Source organism: Strigops habroptila, chromosome 3 (assembly GCF_004027225.2).
Source record: "Strigops habroptila isolate Jane chromosome 3, bStrHab1.2.pri, whole genome shotgun sequence".
NCBI classification, from domain to species: Eukaryota; Metazoa; Chordata; class Aves; order Psittaciformes; family Psittacidae; genus Strigops; species Strigops habroptila.
The window spans coordinates 78,318,342-78,340,437 of record NC_044279.2 but is presented as its reverse complement, the minus strand read 5'-3'; the positions used below and the strand labels follow the sequence as shown (position 1 = coordinate 78,340,437).

At 39.0% G+C, this 22,096-nt stretch overlaps 1 protein-coding gene across 8 annotated transcripts in view; it reads left to right on the top strand.

The window, feature by feature from the left end:
* TTC26 (tetratricopeptide repeat domain 26) overlaps positions 1 to 22,096 on the top strand; it is a 50,996-nt gene that overhangs the window by 1,239 nt on the left and 27,661 nt on the right. For 3 of the 8 annotated variants that reach the window (XR_003990559.1, XM_030479499.1, XM_030479500.1), the window contains 6 exons: positions 6,633 to 6,747; positions 14,269 to 14,318; positions 15,974 to 16,119; positions 19,620 to 19,791; positions 20,186 to 20,260; positions 21,469 to 21,571. Coding sequence is in view for 7 of the 8 variants with exons in the window: in XM_030479499.1 (XP_030335359.1) it covers positions 6,633 to 6,747; positions 14,269 to 14,318; positions 15,974 to 16,119; positions 19,620 to 19,791; positions 20,186 to 20,260; positions 21,469 to 21,571 (661 nt within the window). In the remaining variant the exon portion in view is untranslated. Of the gene's footprint in view, positions 1 to 1,188; positions 1,247 to 6,632; positions 6,748 to 6,840; positions 9,510 to 10,142; positions 10,189 to 10,843; positions 10,895 to 14,268; positions 14,319 to 15,973; positions 16,120 to 19,619; positions 19,792 to 20,185; positions 20,261 to 21,468; positions 21,572 to 22,096 lie in introns of those variants that run through there. The other 5 variants (XM_032919810.1, XM_030479505.1, XM_032919811.1 and 2 more) reach the window with 5 other exon arrangements.

Here is a 22,096-nt window from a genome sequence, read left to right as displayed (position 1 = left end):
TAAGTCACTAAAAGACATGTTAATTATTCAAATACACATACATTTTTAACATTTGCACCGTAAAATGCTGTTGTGTCACTTTCAGCATATGAGTCCATATGCAGTTCTTTCTCGTGTCCATTTATGTCTCCAATGAAACTCAGTTTGTTGCCAATCAATTTATTGCCAGTGTTCCTCAGATCCCTCTATCTTCTTAGTTGTGCTAGCATATTTCTCTGTAGAAATCTTAGCAAATTTTTGTGGCTGCTTGGCTCTGTACCTCCAAGAGCTGGAATCTGTACAGAGCAGAACAGGAGTGTTGTGGAGTGGTGTGATACCCACAAGGCTGCATATAAGCTAGTGAAGATTTGAGAAACAAGTCAGTCTCTCCCTGAGTATTGTTTGTCTCATTGCTATATTCCTACAGGTGTGAATTGGTAGGTTCATACAATGCTGTAATGACTGCAGTCAGTATCAGCTAGGGAGATCTCCATTGCAATTCACTGTGAAGCAGAACTGTGAAGTATAATTGTTTTTGCAGATTCTTGTTTTCCCTGTTAAAAAAATATTAAAACCAGATGATAACTTGAAGTATTAACAAGCAAAAATAACCACAGGTAATACATTCTAGAACAATGGTGATAGTTTCTCTCTTAGGTAAAATTAGGTGTTTAACTATAGGAATACATGGTCATATGCACAAGATGCAGATGTAAAGCAGAAATAGAATTTCTAAAGTTTCCAAGTAAATTCACAAGGCACTTTCCGCCTTAAAAAAATGAAGAGGAGACATCCATTGGAGATGTTATAAATGCTCAGTGAATCAAATTGACAGTACAGAATGTAGAATAGTAGTACAGGACATAGTGTTAACTTAATATTCATTTTTAGAGTTGTGGAATTTAAAGATTATGACGGTAACAATCAATTGCTGTACTTAATTTATATCTAGACATCAGGTGTTAATGGGCAGCGAAAGTTTAAAAAACAGAAAAATGTTTGCATACAAATGAAGAATAGCTTGCAATTTATTTGAAATCAATTCTGCTATTTGGAATACCCAGTGGGTGCTTTTATAGCCAGAGTAGATTTAAAATGTTTCCTTCAACGAAAGAGTAAGAGCTTTTTTTTTTTTTTTATATATATATATTAATATATAGAGATATTAGGTTTTTTATGTTGTGTTTGATTCACCACTAGGTGATGCTGTTGATTCAGGCTTTTTAAAACTGCAACGTAGTCCTCTTTTGCCCGGTTTTCTGCCCAGGTAGGGACAATGAAAGGTTTGTATGCATGGTTTGTGGTTGGTTTGTTTGTGTGTATGTATGTTTTAAGTGAGAAATCACAGGGCCTATCTTTTCATATTTAAGACTGATCTTTGACACAGTGGTGAGTCCTGATAACTTTGTCATTTTGGGGTGGCATGTGGAAATTGAGCCTGTGCATCTCAACCTAGTTTCTTTTGAGACAGAACACCGTAGCTGTAATTCCCAAGCCTGTAGTAATCAAGGAAAAGAGTGCTGACTGTGGAGGCTGAATTGCCTTTCAGTTCAGCTTCAAGGTTGAAGTGTAATGCTGTATCTTCTGTGCTATGTTACAGAGGCGTTGCTGCTGTATTCTCAAGGACAAATTCCTTTATTATCTATATCCTCTAGATCTTGCAGCACTCTTTGGGGAGTTCCAAGAGCACTGTAAATAAAATACTATGGGTAGAATATTCTGCAGAATTCTCCAGAGTGATATTCCACACACTCTAAATGAGTCACACTCTGAATTGCCTGCAAATGCCAATGCATAGTCTATGTCCCTGTATTCCCAGTTTGTGGTTTGTAGTCCATATACCTAGTGAGGGTCTTCAGAATTTATGCTGCTCTGTAATACTTTTATTATAATGATCCTTTCATTGTGACATATAGGGACTGTAGTGATAGGACAAGGAGGAATGGGTTCAGACTGAAAGAGGGGAAGTTTAGGTTAGATATAAGGAAGTTGTTTACTGTGAGGGTGGTGAAGCACTGGAACGCGTTGCCCAAGGAAGTTGTGAATGCTCCATCCATGGCAGTGTTCAAGGCCAGGTTGGATGGAGTCTTGGGTGACATGGTTTAGTGCGAGATGTCCCTGCCTGTGGCAGGGGAGTTGGAACCAGGTCCTTTCCAACCCTAACTATTCTATGATTCTATAGTGAGCCAGGAGTGCTAGTTGCATAGCAACTTTTGGAGAAGGTTGGAAATTGGGGTCAGGTGGCCATCATCCACTGCTGGGGGAAACAGGGACAAAAAGAAAAACAGACAGATACCTCCAGCTCCAAGAATATATTCAGAGAGAATGACAGCAAAATATGTGGCACATTCACATGAGAGATTTCATATTCTCTTATAGGCACACCAACAGTAAGGTATTCTCTAGGTAGAGCACTAACCTCAGCTTCGCTAGGGTCACACTTTCCCCTTCTTAGTAAGTAGATGCCTTTCTCAAAGGATATGCCACTCACACTGTACACCAATTTATAAATGGTACTGCACTGGGTTCAACTCTTCAGCAGTCATGGTGGTGGTCCCTCCCTGGTGACTCTCTAGCTTCCTTCACTGACAAATTGAGTTTTACTGACACTGAGTGGCTAGTGTCTTCCTGGCATTGTATGGCAACCAGAACTCCCCTGGTAATGACAGCGTATAATTACTTTTCTGGAGTCTTCCACATCGACTATCCTAATGGGGAAAAACCCACCTGTCTTTCTGCCATGACTTGTTCATAGCACTAATCTTAAAACTTTCCTAAAAAATTTCTCAATGTCACCAAAGGGCCAAAATCAGCCTGATTATTCTGTTTCTGAGATGCCTGATCTTATAAATTGTAGCAGCTGGGGCCTAGGAAAGGGAGGGTTATAATATGTTTGAGGTATTAACAATTTAAGAGAGGAATTGGCAAGGGCAGGTCTACTGCTAGGTTGGGTTCAAGAACGGGTTTCACACTTGCACTCTGCACCCTCTGCCTGGGTTTGGGCATGCAGGATGCTGGCACAGTACAGCTGCCAGACATGGTAATGCCATTTTGGCCCATCAGCTGCACATGTGAGAGCAAAGCATGATCCCTGGAGCATTATTTTGGTTAAAATCTCACAAACTACAGTCAGTGATTCCCACAGTCTCTCTGACAGTGTGTGCTTGCAGCCCACAAAGCCAAGAATATCCTGGGCTGCATCAAAAGGAGCGTGGTCAGCAGGTTGAGAGAGGGGATTCTTCTCCTTTACTTGGCTCTTGTAAGACTCCCAACTGCAGTACTGCATTCAGCTCCAGGGCCCCCAAGACAAGAGAGACATGGAGCTGCTCGAGTAAGTCCAGAGGAGGGCCACAGAGATGCTCAGAGGGCTGGAGCACCTCTCCTATGAAGACAGGCTGAGAGAGTTGGGCTTGTTCAGCCTGGAGAAGAGAAGGCTCCAGGGAGACCTTAGAGCAGCTTCCAGTGCCTAAAGGGGTCCTCCAGGAAATCTGGAGAAGGACTTTTTTACAAGGGCATGTGGTAACAGGACAAGGGGAAATGGCTTTAACCTGACAGAGGGGAGATTTAGATTAGACATTAGGAAAAAATTTCTTCACTATGAGGGTGCTGAGGTGCTGGCACAGGTTGCCCAGAGAAGCTGTGGCTGCTGCATCCCTGGCAGCGTTCAAGGCCAGGTTGGATGTGGCTTGGAGCAACCTGGTCTAGTGGAAGGTGTTCCTGCCTGTGGCAGGGGGATTGGAACCAGAGGATCTTTAAGGTCCCTTCCAACCCAGACCTTTCTGTCATTCTATCTGCTGTCTCCCTCCTAGAAGAGACTAGAGAACCATTCCACTCGTCACTGGATGGGACCTCCTGCCTAGCCTCAGGATAATTTCAGTCAAATAGTAAATCAGGAAAGGAACAGGGCTGTACTAGCGTAATGGTTCATCCGTGAACAGATTCAGGTCTTGCTTGAGTACTTCTGCGAGAAGTGTAAGAATACAGGTACACTCAAGTTGCTGACAGTTGAAGCTAGAAAGTAAAAGGTGAATTTTTGGCTTGGGGAAGTTTTCTAGGCTTCTCTGTCATAGCCAGGTTATGATGAGTATCTCCACACCTCCTTCGAGCACTTGTGGGGCAGCTCTATAGATTAGCCTGTTATTGGCTCTTCAGGATATGTGTTTCTGGGAAGACAAGTAATAAGGGCAGGGAGCAGAATCCTGCTGGCCCCAGCATTGTCAGTAGGTGTCCACAGCTGTAGGCAATCAATCTGGCAGCCTGCTTTTGAGGAAAAGTGCGTGTGTTTGTGAAAGGCGTGAGAGCTGCAGGAGGCTAAAATAGCAAGAAGTTGTTATGCTCCTGGTTGGCAAAAATATGCCGTAGGTTGACTGCTGGGAAAGTTTTGGAGTATTTTTGTTTGAGTTTGTTGGGTTTTTGGAGAGGAGGGTGAAAGTACTTGTGAAGTAGTCTTTGAGAGACAGATGTCAAATGTCTTTTAGTGAGGAAAGGGGCAACAGCACATAGTCTGGGCTCATGGCCCAGAACTACAGGGTAAGGAGCACTAATAAATAGTCCTCATTTTTATTTACTGTGTTTCCATAGATTCACTTTGGTACTTCTAGAGCACTCTTTATTTATTGCTTGCTTTGAATGGCCAAGCCAGAATATGACTTGTGTTTATGCACTTTGTCTTTTCTAATTAATCTGCCTGAAGCTATAGTCAAAAGAGACCTTTGGGTGCATTTAATCTGGATGGATTTTGAAAGATTCCAGATGGTCCCAGTAAACAGCAGTGGCCTGTCTCTTAGAGCTCTGTGACAGACCTACATCAAGATTGAACTGGCCTCAGTAGGAAAGGTTGGCCTCTATGTAAATATTTTGGTTTGGTTGGTTGTTTTTTGTTATTTATTTTAAATCTTCTTGAAGGACAGTTAGTCCCCGAAGTACTAGCAAGACTCAGCTGGCTTTTAAGAGCATACCTTACTAATATGTTCTCTGTTTGGGAGTGCAGTTTACTTTTACTTTGTAACAGGAAAAAAAAAAAAGTCTTTATGCTTGCAAACTATAAACTTTATTGTTGTCAGCATGTTTCTTTTCTTGGGATTCACTGACCTTTGGGCATGTCTTATTTTATCTGGTGCTATTGTTACATCTGTGCCTTTCCTCAAGAGGTAAGAAGTTTTCCACCCATAGTGGCACAACCTGGTAAATTCTCCCTAGGCAGAGGGAAATTCCAATTCATGTGTTTGGAGAAAGAGTACAGAGTCAGCAAGGTGGTTGTGTTGCTGGGAGGGATGAGAGGCTGATGGTGATTGGGAGTATGTAGATGGCATTCTTTCGGAAGGTCTGGTGAGAACTTTGCATGACCGTGCTTGCTTTGCCTTACATTGCTGGTTGGACATGGCTGGATGGAGAGCAGGAGCACCAGCAGGAGGCACTTTGACTGGGATGGTCCTTCCTAGTAATTAAACAGAAACCTGACATAAGGGAAAAAAATCTTCAGGATTGTCACTGTTCTGTAGCTGCAAAGTTGGGGGTTTTTTAATTAAAAAAGAAAGTAGATTGAAAGATTGATCTGTTAAGTGTTTATGTTCCACAAAGAACAAGAAATGAAGCAGTCCGTGTGGCAGTATTGAGGGATATGTAATGAATGTGGATGTGTAAAATATCAGAATATGATATCTACTGGTTTTCTATTGCTGTTGGCTGTAAATCTTAAAATGGAAAATAGTGAAGTTACGCAGTTTAGTAATATTTAATTGTATCTTTATCTATTAGGAAATTTTGAATTTGCCCAGTGCCAACTTGTAGGTTTGTATTTTAATGCAGTGGTTTCCAAACAATTTTGATCGTGCACCCCATCAGTAAAAAAGTTTTGAGCACACCCACCCGATATACATACCTGTATGTATAAATATATAGTACTATACTAACATGTAATTATAAAACATACACAAAATAGAAATTTAAAAATATGAAATAAAAATTAAACGCTTTTTAAAATATTTATTTTAGTTATTAATGGTACCCAAAAGAATTCTTCCTGCACACAATGGTGTTGTCTTGCACAACTGCTGGGTTGTGTTGCGTACAGCCCACTTTGGACACCACTGTTTTAGTCTCTCTTTGGAGACCACTGCTTTAGTGTCTCTAAGACACTACCTACAGGTTTATAAAAGCATGTTTTAATACTTGCTCCAGTAAGTTCACAAAGAGATTTCCCTGGCATTTATAGCTCCCAGGCTTTGACTGGAGGAGAACTTAGGAAAGCATCAGAAAAGACTGTGGAAGAGTTGGTCATTTTGATGCCTTTATAATTTAATACATTAATCTTTTATAAATATAAAGAATATACTTATATACAGTTGTTTCTATTGTATTTTTATATATTTATAACTTCGATATTGACAGAATTCATGCTCATACAGTGAAGATTTGTAGTGCTGCTTGTTCCTTTTTTTTTGTTCCTGTTGCTTTAAACAAAAAAGAGCTAGGGACATATCTTAGGTTAAAATGCAATAGTTTCATTGTTAGAACTGCAGTGAACTTGAGAGTAAGTTGTTTGATCTCAAGAATTTATTGATACGTTGTAAAATGGTGGAAGAAGGATGATATTTAACACAAGCCTGTTCTATTACGCATTTTTAAAAAATCAACCCTCTCTCCTGTTACAGGAATATGAGGCCTTAACCAAGCAACCAGCTTGCAATCCAGATGTTTGGGTGAACCTTGCCTGCACGTATTTCTTTCTAGGAATGTATACACAAGCTGAACAAGCAGCCTTGAAAGGTAAGATGTATGTCTCTGATGGAAAGGACTACTTGTGGACTTGAACACTTAAAGCGATTTCCAAAGTATTTAATGCTTTTTTTTTTTTTACAGGAATAAAGGAAGGACACATTTGAACAAAGTTGGTTTTTTGTTTTGTTTAGTTTTTTTCCATTTAACAGGAGACTTATATTGCAGTTTGGTTCCTAAAAATACCGTGGGCAGGTGGAGCAGCTGGAACTGAGAAGAAGCATCTGGAAAATAAATTATCTTATTAATTTCTAAATACAAAACCTAGCATGTGCTGACCAGCAGCAATAAGTTATTTTTCTTTTGGCTAATTTCATGTCTCTGAGCCAGTGCAGATGAAGCTAATTAGGCAAGTGAAATTAGCACAAAATACACAGCTGAGAGAGTTCAGTGTTATCCCTGTTGTGGACAAGAGCTCTGTTTACATAGTTTGAGTGACTTAGTAGGTGGTCTGGTCGCCTCGTAAGTCAGATATTGGGTATCTGATTCTTCAAGGTGTGGAGTTCACTGCAGTCACATTGTTACAGTTCTACTTTAATCTGAATGGGATTATTTTAAAGAAGAGGAATGAAAATTAGATTCCAAGGCAGTTTTTACTGCCTAAAAATGTTTCTGCAGTTTAATTGTTACCCATCACTTTCTGTTTATCTTTGTGATGTATATTGTCTCCCATAGCCATAAGTATCTTGGTGCTTTCTAAATAGAATTAATAGTAATAATATCTCATTCAGCTTCTGACTCTTGCCTTTTTAGGATGAAACTCTTACAGATTTTCTCTTTTCTTTCGTTCTTTCTTTAGTCTTCTAGTCTTGGGCTGAAAATAGGGTAGGGAGGAAAATAAGTGTACTTTCTGCTACTGTGGAGGAGTACCTTCAAAAAGGACAGTTTTGTAGTATTCCTTTAAATCCTCTGGAAGACCATGCTGTTTGGAAACAAAACACTGGAATGTTTTGTTTGTAACTATAAAAATTCATGCAGAGCTTTGTGATCCAGATTCTTCAAGAGGTGTGTAAAATTCTAATATTCACAAATGATTTTATTTTTAATGTACCACAAATTTGATCTTTGGAGATTACAATCTAGGACTTGAACTGGAATCTGAAAGTACTTGGGCAATAGAGCTTGAGGTGTCAGTGTGACCTGCACCTTGGGGGAAGCAAGCAGCTGCACCCTGTACCTCTTGGAGTCATTGTCATCAGCTTCACATCATGTGAATTACAGTAATCTATTTTAGAGGTGACAGATACACAGCTGGGCATGCACCTTTATTAACTGTGAGTTAGAGGTGAGGGAAGTTAAATTCTTTCATGATCCTTCAGATTAGTTCATGGTGAGTGGTAGGGTGAGGGGTGCGGTTAGTGGTACTTGAGTGCTGGAGGCAAGGGCAGGAATATTAAGAACAGAGTGTAAGATGTAGGGAGTGTAGCTGAGGGAGGGAACAGACAATAACTGAGTGCTCATGCTAGTAGTATCAGTTCCTGAATTTATGTAATAGTTTAAGGACAGCATGCCAGTTTTTTTAATGAGGTGCTAAGACTTTCTTGTGAGTACTGTAACACTGATGTTTTCTGGCTACTTAAGCTTGGTGAGGAGGCAGTCACAGCTGAAGATTTGTAGCACTTGTCATTTCTCCATTGAAGGCTTCCAAGTGTTGTATATTCCCCTTTCCACTCCCATTGCTTCAGTCTTTCTACATTGAGGTTGAATGGGTTTCTTTTCACTCCAGACAGACATATCCTCTTCTAGGTTTTCTTTGACATCTCAGGATTGCATCAGTGATGGCTGTTTGCAATATATTATTGACAGCTCAGGCCATAACATCTTGTGACGTCTTCCATGATTTTGCAAAGATCCTAAAGAAGCAAAATATTTCATTGGATATAGACACAACAGATGAAGTCTCTAGAAGAACACCATTTATCCAGTACTGCCTTGAATACTGTTGAAAAAATGATAGTGTTAGTGTTGGGCTGCTTATCTTTGTTATTTTGGGATTATTTTGCCTGAATTCTGTTTGCTGTCTATTGCTGCAGTTATGTTAAGCTCCTGAAAGTAGCATAGTGCTAAAGCAAATGAGGGAGAAATAATTTATTTTGGGCTATAATTCTAAATTACTACAGTGGTGGAACCTCTGTGTGAAAGGGAACATAAATGTCAGCTAACTTTCTGGAATAGATCTTCTACACAAACATGTAAATATCTAGAAATCAAATAGAAGTTCCTTCTTGCCATGTACTGTTGCTGTTGCTTAAGAAAATTATTGTTAACTGTCTGAGGAGAAACATGCAGGATACTTAAAAATTAGGAAATTATCATTAAAAGCCATGAGGTGATTATTGCATTTCATACGAGATATATAGTCCACAATCTCTTGTAGAGCAAGGTTTTGCATTTGTTTTGTAATGGATGTGTTCTTTTAGCTTGTCATTACTTAATTAAAACTTCATGGTACCTTCTCTTAGGAAAGTATAAATCTATATATCAAAAGTCATATAAACCAGAATTACTGCAAATATAACCTCAGAAGTAGAGCAAAAAGGCAATAAAGAAAAATCTTTCTTTGAAAGGTTTTCATTACAGTTGTACTTTACCTCCTCTAGGCTTTCTTCCAAATTCCTTTCATATATTTCTGGCTTCTGCTTTTTCCCTGCTGTCCTCTTACATTGCAGTTACTAATGTTCCTGTATCTGAGGTGGAGTTACTTCAAGGCAGCTACTGTTGTTTCACAGTCATCCCATAGTAAAGCTGCCAAGGTATGCTTTGTTTACTCCTTCTGCCTCTCTGCTGTCATACATTGGCTGAACATGTTTTCCATGCTGTGTGCTAGCCTTTCTAGCCTTGGGAGAATGAGGCTGAAAGTCTTCATCTTGATTTAATAAATAATAACAAATACATATTTTTTGATTATAAAACTAAATAACCTTATGGTGCATTCACAGTTCATGTGTCTTGCAAAGTACAAGGAGCAGAAACTTGGCCTGGCACTTTTGCATGGTGATCCTGGCAACTGATCCTAGTGTTTAGAAGCCTGCATAGTGCTCTCAGAAGCCATTGGCTAGCACTGCATTAAGAAAAACACAATAACTAACAGTGTTCTTTTAAGCCACAAAATGGACATAAGTGGGGCTGCAGTTAAATCTGTTATCCAAAAAAGACTGCTTTTCATAAACAGAATTTTACAATTAAATTTAAGATTCATGTACAGACAGAGTTACATTGCTCAACCAGTCATTAAAGTTGTTTGTAGTTTTGGGATTTTTTTTCTTTTTTAACTCCCTTCTAATTTTTGATGGGCAAAGCTTAGTAATTACATTACTTCTTGACAACTCTGCATGTGTCAGATCTGAATATGGTTTAACCGAACAGAGATACTTCTCATTTCACAGCCTATACTGGAAGGAGCAATATTGTGCAAAAGCAGAACAGAAATGGGTTAGTAAGAACAATGACATTTTCCAAACCAGTTTTGCTTATGTGTGTACTAATGTTTGCCAGGCATCAGAGAGTTGTTACCAGTTTAAATGTGCAATTACAAGTAGGCATGGAAAAGTTGCTGGGTTTTCTTTTTCTTTAGACTGCATATTCACTTACATGCAAAATGATCTGCTTTCTGCTTATACTGTATTTCTTGAGAGCAGTAGTTTGTTTTCATTGCATTTAGCTGTGGTTTTGAACCAGCAGAGTTAGATATATGGAACTTTCAAAGTGTATAAGTGAAAATATCAACTTATATATATTTAAACTTTAAAAACTACTAACCCTATTTTCTTGCTTTCTTTTTAAAGTATTGTGAAAGCTACAGAACAGGAATAATTGCTTCATTGATTCAGTGCTTCAATGATCTTTAACTTCCTGTGCTTAGGCATGATTGAAACAAAATGTATATATTATGCAAGTAACTGAACATAGCTGAACTGGCTTTTAAGTATTTTGGGAATGGGAAATTTCAGTGAATGTCCTCTGTAAATTTCGTTCAAGAAAATTTCTGAACAGTTGAGCTATTCAAGTGTGTTTAAGTGTGAACCTCGCTGCCTGACCATGGTTTTTCAAACATTTTTCCCATACCCTTGCATATTCCTTCCACCAGTGAAACTGTGGTTCTGAGGCACAGAGGGCTTCATTCAGCTACTGTATTCAGGTGAGCAGGGTGTTGTTTCTCAGGGACAGGAGAATAATATTCCCTCTGGTGCTATTTTCTGTGCTGTCAGGCTGGAGCCTTCTTAACCCTGTTTCATTCCTACCAGCTCCTGTTATGTATGTGTTCTATGTCTGTTAATGTGTGAAGTGCTGCTACAGCATATGCATTAGATCTGCTAGATGGGATTTGTTAATACTGGACGCATGACCAGCATTGCCTTGCACTTTTACAAGAGAGCACAACTGCCACATTGTCCATTACTGTGTTTCATCATCTTCTTACTGCCTGTGGCAGCAAAATGGAACCCACCAGGAGTCTGAGCTGCCATTTCTAGTGAGCTTAACTTTTTGTTTAATAATTAGCAAAGATAACTGTATTCTGTTCATTATACTTTAACAAATACTTCACTAGGTACCTGTTCAGTGTCAGCACATAAAAATACACAGAAAACTTTTAAGATCAAGGTCAACTATGACTTTAGTGCCTGGAACATCAGCACTGGTCATGACAAAAATTCTAGCGTAGGTATATTGATGTGTTTCCTAGCTCAAAAGAGATATGTTCTATCTAGCTATCTCAGTCGTGTCTTTAGCACAAGGACAATACTAGATTTGGAGCAGGGTCCAGTTTGTTGCCATGCAGCATTGTCATCATGTTTGTTATGATCCCTAGATTGCTTAGTACTGATAAAAAAAGTAATAATTTACAATCATCTTCTTGAAAAAGTAGGATAGGAAAAGATTGTGCTTCCTTGAGGTGTCAATACATCAGCAACAATTAAATTCAGTAGCAGCAAAAGGGAGTAAAAGAACAAGCCTAATGTCCCTTAAAAGTCATTATCTCTGATGAGGCAGTTGTATCACTTCCTGCTTCAGTGATAGACAACAGCTTTATCCAATATTCATAACCAACCTCTTTCTGGAAAGTAATCTGATCTTATTCATATGTTTCCTTGTCTTCCTCAAAAAATGCATTTGGCACTGGTAGAAAAGAAACTGCTGATATTTAATGTTTCCATGGTTCTGCTTACTATATCGACAGGACTATTTTTTCTTTTGTTTTTTGCCTTCTCATTCTCTGGCTGACAGTAAGTGTTTTGTTTTAAAGACTATCAAATGGATAGTGTCATATAATATCATATGACAGAGAACACTTTTTCTCCCTCCATATATCCATGCCCACCATCAGTACTCAGGTTTCATCTTTTGCCTGATTTTAGTTGTAAAATAACATGGACCAACCCTTCAGTTTTTGCCAAGAAGTAAATAATAATTTTGATGTCAGATCAGATGCCAGGTCTAAGAAGGCAGCGCTGCAGTCATTGGTTGACCAGTGAAACAAGAATTCCTTGGTTTAGATTCTTGAAGGAGTATTGCTTGCAAGTCACAATTTTCACAGCAAATTAATGCTAAAACCCACTAAAAAAAAAAAAAAAAAAAAGGAAAAGAAGAAACAACCTACTCAAAAAAAGGAACATGTGTCTTTACCCATAGCACTGTGATTATACTATATGTTATTTTCAGTGTAAGTACCACAATCTGTCCTGCTTGTATTTTTGCCGTCTTTGATGACCTAATGTTTTAAATTGTGAGGGGTAGTTGTGGTTGGTTTAAATTTCACACAAAAGCACATGTGGGGTCCATGTGCAGCCCTTCTAAACTTTGATATTAAAACCTATCAATTAATGCTGCGGAACATGTAGAGTTGCCGCACTATCATTGCCAACAACATTTTGAAGAACATGCATTTAAATTAAGGTCCCCTAACTTTCTAACTCAATGAATGAATGAATTTCTGACACAATAGTACATTCTAGTTATATTGCTACTGTTGCTTATACAATATTGATTGTAGATCAGAAAAAAAACTTTCTGTTCTTTAGTAATTAGGCTAATGAGAATTCCCATGTATATCCTAGATTGAAGGCCATTTAACTTCTTAACAACTTGATGCTCTGTTGTTAAGATGTAGTTTTGTGAGAGCGCTCTCATACCGCCTTGGCTTTTTTGGGACATTTGTGTTGTAGCAGTTGTTAAAAGATACTACTCTCTGTCCTCTTTTTCTAGGAATGTGGCTAAATAACACAGCTTGGGAAGGAGGAAGTGAGAGAAATAATTGCTGTACCTATCAGAAGTATGTGGGCAGGCTTACACCGCCAGCCTGATGAGAATGGCCTGGGTTTTGGCAATGTCCACTGTTACAAAGGGTGTTTTTACTATGTAGAGAAAGAGTAAGAAGCCTGAAAATCTCTCCCTACATTGTTTAAAGAAAAAAAACCAACGCAAAAAAACCCTAACTTATTACTAGAAAATTCCATCTTGGGAGGGGAGAGGGAAGAGGTTTTGGTGGTTTGAGCCCTCTTTCATGGTTTAGGATGTCAGAAGAATTACAGCCTTGTGTTACAGGCCATTGCTTTGCTAACTCTGCAACTTTTGTGGCTTCATAAACACAGTAAGTCATTCTGCTTTTTGAAAGATTCCATGTACATCCTTTCTGTTGAAACATAGGTTGCCAGCTGGTTGGTCTGGGCAAGAATGAGAGTGCTCGTTAGCTGAGTAGGCTAAAGAAAATACAGGAAACAAGGGAAGGCTTTTTGGAAGGTTGCTTGCAAAAGAAATTAATAGCTCTGTTGGACGAGGACCTTTGTCACTCTCAGTGAAGCACAAGGCTCTCTCCAGTGACTTGGAGCTTTACAATTAACAATTTGTGTCATGTGGAGTGAGTTAAATGGAATTTCTAATCCTGCTTCAGCAAGAAATTTCATGAACTTTAGGGGCTTTAGAAAGGATATGTCTCCCTTAAATCTCTTGCCGTATCTTAGTTTGAATTCTAGCTAAGCATAATATGATGTGCATACATAACAAAATGATAGCAGCAATGGGTTTCACAATACATTGGAAGTTGACAAGATTCCTAAAATTATGAATCATAACTTACTTTAAATGTGACACATTGTAGAAGGAGCCTTGATTATGAGTTTATCTGTTGCTGCTTTTTATTCTCTAAACGGTGCTGTGCTATGTGTCACAAAAAAACTCACAATTATCCAGATGGCCCTGCAGGGAAATAATAGTGCAATTCCTAAATGTTTAAAGGCTCATGGAAGACAGAGGCCGATGAAAAGTTATTTTCAACAGAGATTTAAAAAGAAATGGTAAGGGAATGAAGATAGGAAGCAGGAAGGCCTTTAAACCACTCTAAAATTGGTAGAACCTGCCATGGGGCATGACCTGCGAAGGCTGCATCAGTGAAGAACTGTACTTGAGCTAGTTAATGAAAGAATATGGATGCATGCATGTCTATTGAGAAAGAAAGTTAAAAATAAGAGACAGCTTGAATTCTGTGCAGGGATAATTACTGAATTTTCCTTTCAGCACCTAAGAGTCGTCTTCAGAACCGTTTACTCTTTCACCTGGCACATAAGGTATGATGTCTTTTCTTCACTCCTGCTTTGTTTGTTTTCTTTTCAATTTGATAATGTGTAATTTATGCTGGCAACCTGGCAGAATAATTAAAATGTCTGTGGTGGCAAGAGAACAAACATTTTCCATAACCACCCTTCTGTATTAAAATGTGGATGAGAAAGCAAGTGTGAAAACATGATCTTAGAGTAGATGCCCTCAGCATGTATCTAAGGAAAGTCTTAACAACACACTTCACGTAAGTCATACAACAGGAACCTAATGGTATTTTTGATCACAAGGAACCTGGAACTTGAATAGAATCAGAAATGTGTAAGCCACTATTTTTCTTCTTCTGTGTACCAAGTTTTTATAAGTTGCAGCTGTCTTACATTTAGCAATTTGACCAAAATGGTCTGTATGCTGTTACTGATCCTCCTAAGTCATTCGGTATCCAAGAAGTTATATTGTTTATAGCATGAAATTTACATTAATTTCAACAAGAATTAAATGCTTACTTCATTTACCACACATAGCTATGTTCCCTTAAACTTGGGTTTATACCATTCTGTGTTATACTTAACAAGTATTGTGCTACTGAAGAGATTGAGTTGAAAGTATAAATCCCGAATGTTAGCTTTGACATCCCATTCTCTTTACTTAAATCTCTGTTAAGAGAGAAGTCTTAAAACATTTTTCTGGTGGTACTCACGCTGATGTCTGTGTTAAAGAGAAGTTGAGTAATTCCTAGTTCATCCGGATAGTCTTTGGAATATAAGGGTTTTACAAATCTGTGAAGCTCATTGCCTTTAGTTCTCTTCAGCAACTTTTCTTGCCTTTATGCTGGGGTATCGTTTTATGACTGACACAAGGAGGGAGGAAGAGGATTTGAAGAATACCCAAAAGATAGATGAAAACCAAATACATAATATTTTGTGGGTGAAAGAATCATGATTACTGTTGAATCAGCAAAATCGGCAAAGGGAAGCATTGGAATAACTGATTTGAGTGGACTGATTAGGTGAATAGCCTCACCTTTACTATTATGATTAGGTGAATAGCCTCACCTTTACTATTATAAAACAAATAGAATGGGTATGTTTAACTCTATTCCTTGATTTTATCCTTGTGTGCATGTTATGTGCTATTCAGCAGTCCTTTAAAAATAAACCATTTAGTTAAAGGAACTGGAATTTTAAGACACTAATGAAAGAGAGATTTAACGCTGTAAGTAAGTCTTGTGAAAATTAGTGCTTGTGTGTTGCAAGTCTTGCATTTTTGTGCTATCCATGAGAAATAAGATTTGGATCTGCAAACAGTAAAACTTCTGCTGGCTCAAATAATAACAGTCAAATCTTGTGTTGCAAAATTCTGTTTGTGAAATAATTTCTCTCTCTCCCTCTTATCCACCAAGGCATGTGACATCTAATTATGTATAAATCACACTTTAAAGGAAAATGTCTGCTTAGTTTTTAGCCTCACATTTATCTAGTTTTAACTGGTCTGCCTTCTCTAATGTTTGCTTTCTCCACTGGTCAAATTAACTTTAAAATAACAGAGGTTTTCCAGATGTTTAGTATTAATCACCTGCTGTTTGCCATCAAGGACAAAACTAACTCAGCTAATTAAAATGTTTTTCTCGCTGAACTCTTCTGAGAATATGTCACACTCTTTTTAGTTCAGTGATGAGAAGAAACTGATGAGCTCTCACCAGAATCTGCAAGACATTACGGAAGATCAGCTTAGCTTGGCATCTATCCACTACATGCGGTCCCACTACCAAGAAGCTATTGATATATACAAACGCATTCTTCTTGATAATCGGTGGGCACCTCTACTCTGAACCTTATTGCAATTTCTCTGATGCTGTTGGTATTTGAATTCTATTTAACTGCTTGGTTTCTGAAAGTAGGAAATTTTCTGAGTTACTATGTCCCTTTCCCACCACAAAATGCGCACAAGCTGCATCCTCCTCAATGTTGTTCATTGAAAAGCATTATTGAAAAACACATGTTTAAAAAAAGTCTGCTCTCTGTTGCTTTCTTTAAGTGATATTTTTTGTAATTAATTCTGAGATTTTTTTATTTTATTTTATTTTATTTTGTTACTTACTTCTTCTGAAATGATATATGGTTATGTACCTGCTTTGTCTTTTTGTTTTCCCCCCTTTGATAGCCAGCCTGGTGACCCTTGTTTGTGGTTACTGACTTCACCTCTTACCTTTTCTAAGAAGGGTTCGGTTCTTAGTTTTTATGTAGAGAGTTCCTTGTATTTCTTCAAGTCTGAAATTCTTTCAATTTCTATATATCACAGAATCATAGACTGGTTTGGGTTGGAAAGGACCTTAAAATCATCTAGTTCTAACTCCCGTGCCATGGGCAGGGACACCTTACACTAGGCCATGTTCCCCAAGGCCATGTCCAACTTGGCCTTGAACACTGCCAGGGATGGAGCATTCACCACTTCTTTGGGCAACCTGTTCCAGTGCCTCACCACCCTCAAAGTAAAGAACTTCTTCCTTATATCTAACCTGAACTTCCCCTGTTTCAGTTTAAACGCATTACCCCTTTTCCTGCTATGACACTTGCTGATGTTTTTCCTATCATATTCTGCAAGTTTTTAATTTGGAATTTAACAAGTAGCAAATTGAATTCTTAAGTGGCTGAAATAATTGTTTAGTAAAACAGAAACTGCTGTCCCAGGATACATAGCTATCTTTTGTCCTTTTGAATGCTTTAGAGAAGCCCATGATAATGTGTGCATATATGTCACCTAATGCTCAGGGAAGAGATTTTTAACTTCCAAGTCCCACAGAAGCAAGCACTCAAAGCTAAACGGGTAACCTTCGTAACAGTTACACTTTTATTGTTTCCACAAATGCCTGCCTATCTTCTGTGTCTAGTTCTTCTGGCTTGATAGCTTGTAATGGCAAGGATTTTTTTGAAATAATTGTACTTGATATAAGATAATAAGGTCCATTAAAATATTTTCAAACTTTTATGTGCATATTAAATGTATTTGCACAGAAAATCCTGTTCTGTCATGCCAAATACAGTGCTCGGCTTCTGTGCATTTTCTTAGCGTAAAGTTGCCACCGTTTCCCCGATTTGCAAACCAAAAGTTTTATAGGTAGTTCTTTAAAGCTGCAGTAGCTGCCATTGAAAAAACTAATGCAAATGTGGATCTGTGCAATCTTAGCTGACAGCTAGAACTCTAATAACTCTAAGCATTTCTCAGAAACCCCAGTTTAGGCTCTTCAGAAGGGATAGGCAAGGAAAAAGACGTGGTGGGGATGCATTGTATGTCAGGGAGTGCACCGGCTGCCTTGAACTCAATGTCGTGAATGAGAAGGCTGAATATTTGTGGGTGAAGATCAGGGGGAAGGCCAACCAAGCTGATATCCTGGTAGGAGTCTGTAACAGACCACCCAGCCAAGAGGAAGCTACAGATGAAGTGTTCTTCAAACAACTCGGAGAAGTTTCATGATCGCTTGCCCTTGTTCTCATGGGGACTTCAACCTACCAGATGTCTGCTGGAAGTACAATACAGCAGAGAAGAAATAATCCAGAAGGGTCTTAGGGGGTGTGGAAGATAACTTTCTAACCCAGCTGGTTACTGAGCCAACTAGGGGAGATGCCTGGCTGGATTTGCTGTTCGCAAAAAGAGAAGGCCTGATGGGTGATGTGATGGTTAGAGGCGGTCTTGGACAAAGTGATCACAAAATGTTTGAATTTTCAATCCTTGGAGAAGTCAGGAAGAAGGTCAGCAAAACCTTCACCTTCAATTTCCGGAGAGGTGACTTTGGCCTGTTTAAGACGCTGGTTGGCAGAATTCCTTGGGAAACATTACTGAAGGACAAAGGGGTCCAGGAAGGCTGGACGCTCTTGAAGAATGAAATCCTTAAGGTGCAGGAGCAGGTGATCCCTGTGTGCCAAAAATCAAACCGGTGGGGAAGGCTGAACAGGGAGATATTGCTGGAACTCAGGAAAAAAAAAAAAAAAATGTTTATCACCTGTGGAAGAAGGGACAATTACCCCATCAAAAGTATAAGGATATTGTTAGGTTATGTAGAGAAAAAGCTAGAAAGGCGAAAGCGCAAGTGGAACTAAATCTGGCCACTGCCATAAAAAATAATAAAGCATGGCCTGGATAGGTGGGTTCTTTGCTGGGTTGGAAACTAGCTGGATGGCCAAGCCCAAAGAGTGGTGGTAAATGGCATCACATCTAGTTGGCTACCAGTCACTAGTGGTGTCCCTCAGGGCTTGATGTTACGGACAGTGTTGTTTAATATCTTCATTGATGATCTGGATGAGGGGACCAAGGGCACCCTAAGTAAATTTGCAGACAACACTAAGTTGGGTGGCAGTGTTGATCTGCTGAAGCATAGGAAGGCTCTGCAGAGGGATCTGGACAGGCTGGATCAACGGCCTGTGGCCAGTGGTATGGGGTTCCACAAGGCAAAGTGCCAGGTCCTGCATTTATGCCACAACAACCCTCTTGGAGAAGAGTGGCTGGAAAGCTGCTCATGGAAAAGGACCAAGAAGGCTATTGGCCTTCTTGGCTGCCTGGGCACAAGCTGCCTCCTGTTCAGCAGCCGTCAAACAGCACCCTGGCCTGTATCAGAAACAGTGTGACCAGCAGGACCAGGACAGTGATTGTCCCCCTGTACTCAGCAATTGTGAGGCCACACCTCGAATCCTATGTTCAGTTCTGGGCCTCTCACTACAAGAAAGACATTGAGATGCTGGGGCGTGTGCAGAGAAGGGCAACAAAGATGGTGAGGGGCCTGGAGAATAAGTCTTATGAGGAGTGGCTGAGGGAACCGGGGTTGTTTAGTCTGGAGAAGAGAAGGCTCAGGGGGGACCTTATTGCTCTCTACAACTACTTGAAAGGAGGTTGTAGTGAGATGGGGGGTTGGTCTCTTCACCCAAGCAACAAGTGAGAGGACAAGACGAAACGGCCTCAAAAGCTGAGGGTAGGTTTAGACTGGATATTAGGAAAAATTTCTTCACAGAGAGGGTGCTCAGACATTGGAACAGGCTGCCCAGCAAAGTGGTAGAGTCACCATCCCTGAAAGTGTTCACAAACCATGTAGATGAGGCCCTCAGTGACATGGTTTAGTGGTGGTCTTGGCAGTCCCGGGGTAATGGTTGGACTTGATGATCTTAAAGGTCTTTTCCAACCTGGTTGATTTGATGATTCTGTGATTTGACGTGCTTGTAAAAGATGTATAGACATGTGAGAGCTTTATCACTGATTTTAGTGTTCTGTAGTATAACTTTCTGGTGGAATTTAAATGTTCTCTTTAATCCTCTTTCCCACAGGGAATACCTGGCCCTGAATGTATATGTGGCCCTATGCTATTACAAACTGGATTACTATGATGTATCACAGGAAGTGCTAGCTGTTTATCTTCAGCAAGTTCCTGACAGCACCATTGCTCTTAACCTTAAGGCTTGTAACCATTTCCGCCTTTACAACGGGAAGGCTGCTGAGGTATCTATTGGACAGCCCTTCAGTTCACTTTTATTTTAGTTCAAGATTCTGTACAGATTTTTTTTTCCTTATCTGTCTTAATCAGTAATGTTGATATAGGTCTTTATTTTGTCATCGTGTCCTTCTCTTAGGAATGTCACCTCTGACAGTTTTCCTGGTATTAAGCCATCTGTCCACATGTGTGCACAGTAGTCTTACACTTTTCCCACTTATGACCTTGTGTCTCTATGTATTACGCAATTGCTAAAACATCACATAGAACTGGGAAGGCAAAAACCTTCCAGTGGCCCAGCACTGCTGGAGGTGTCTTTCTGTCAGGCTCATATGAAGCTCCATTTATGCTTGTGTGTTTTTCTGTTTTTGTGTTAAAATTTTGGAATATATGTAATTCCAGGCAGAGCTCAAGAACTTGACAGAGAGTGCTTCATCATCATTTGAGTTTGGCAAGGAGCTCATTAAGCACAATCTGGTGAGTAATGTATTTCTTGGATTTAATATGAACTGCGCTCATTTTTAGAGCTTTTCTTGATGATTCATAAAATGGAATATTTTGGGACTTGCAGGCCCAACTGAATCTCTGCTGCCATGTAAATCCCACTCCAGACATCCTACCTATATAATCAATGTGCCATCAAGTGTATTTTTTATCCATGGCATCTTTTCCTGTCAGTTTGAGACTGTGTCAAGAAAATAATAATGCTGTTGTTTTTAACCCCGAAGGCATATTAAAATAATTTATGCCCTGTAATAATACCTCTGCAAGATATTTTGTGGAGCCCAGTCAATAAGGACACTGTAGAAACAAGTCAGAATGCATGACCCTGAACTCTTAGTAGGAAAACAATGTGAGGTGAATTAAGATGAGTGGAATTAAGATAACTCAGAGAAAATGGTCTTCATCCTAAAAGTAGTAAAGAAGGAGTTGTAGGGAAAAAGCTGCTGATAAAAGCCAAAATACTTGTGTGTTCTGCAGTTAAAAAGTCGCTAATCACCTGTTAATTTTCCCTGCAGCGGTATTATTACTTTGTAACAGTAGATTGCTTTTATTTAATGATGGGGAGTTGCTTGCATTGTCTTTTTTCAAGAGTAGTCACAAGCAGCTAAGACTTTTTTCCCCAAGAGTTAAAACTGCTTTCCAACTGAGCTTTTGTAAGTTAACATTATTTATTTTGAATTTTGGTCTTTTTGCCAGTGGTTTACTGAATAAGTATGTTAGATTCTGTTGGAGGAACTGTCATGTGAAACTGGAGTATAATTGACTGCTCCTAACCAATTTAGGATCTTGTGGCATTCTAAATAAATGCAGAGTTGTTAGCCTAATTTTTCTGTATGAATACCTCATAAGCAAATTGTAATTCTGTATGTATTCCCCTCACTCTTGTCTCAGACCATATTATTCTTTAAAATCTTTGATATATAATGTGCCACTGCTTTGAGTTGCTAAAAGCTGGAATAGTTATTCTTTACTGATGGATTAAATACTTTATATTCTTCAGAATAAAGATTGTCACACAGCATAATTCTATAGTTATATTAAAACAGGGATTATGCTAATGTCAGTACCACTGCCCTTTTCCTATTGTTAATATAGGAATTTAAGGATTAATTTCCTTGAATTAAGAGATCATAGACAAGGTTTTGATAACACAGTTATCAATATGCTGCTTTTCTCTGCAGGTGGTGTTCCGAGGAGGAGAAGGAGCACTGCAGGTCCTGCCTCCTCTGGTTGATGTTATTCCTGAGGCAAGACTGAATCTTGTGATTTACTATCTCCGGCAAGGTAAATAACACCTTCTCTGGCTCTTCCATAGCTTCAGGGATGACATTAATTCATCTGATCTCAACTGACTATTCAATGAAATGCTTTCTTTTTCCTTTGTAGTGAAATGCAATTTATTTCATTTTCTGTTCCTCCGGAAAATAATGATCTAAGAGCTCCCATGGCTTGTAGAGAAGGGCTTTCATTGTGTGCAGTCAACTAAATCTACTTCAGCAGAGTATTGGGGGTTCTTGGACTGCAGAAGATGGCTTTGGGGATGATGGTGTTTGTATGTTTATAGCGAGAGTTATACTACTTACACTATTTCTGTAAATATGGCACAAACAGTTTATGAGCCAAAATCACTGCGAAAAAAGGCTATAGTTTGTGAGCAAAATGTTTCATTCCAATTCTATTATACAACTCTCAAAGAATGCAGGTAGGTAGCCAGAATCAGTTGGAAAGCATTGTTTCTCTCCTTAGTTGTCTGGCTTCTTTCAATTTTATATGAGTTTGCTTTCAGAGCCATTCCTATTCCTTCATTGT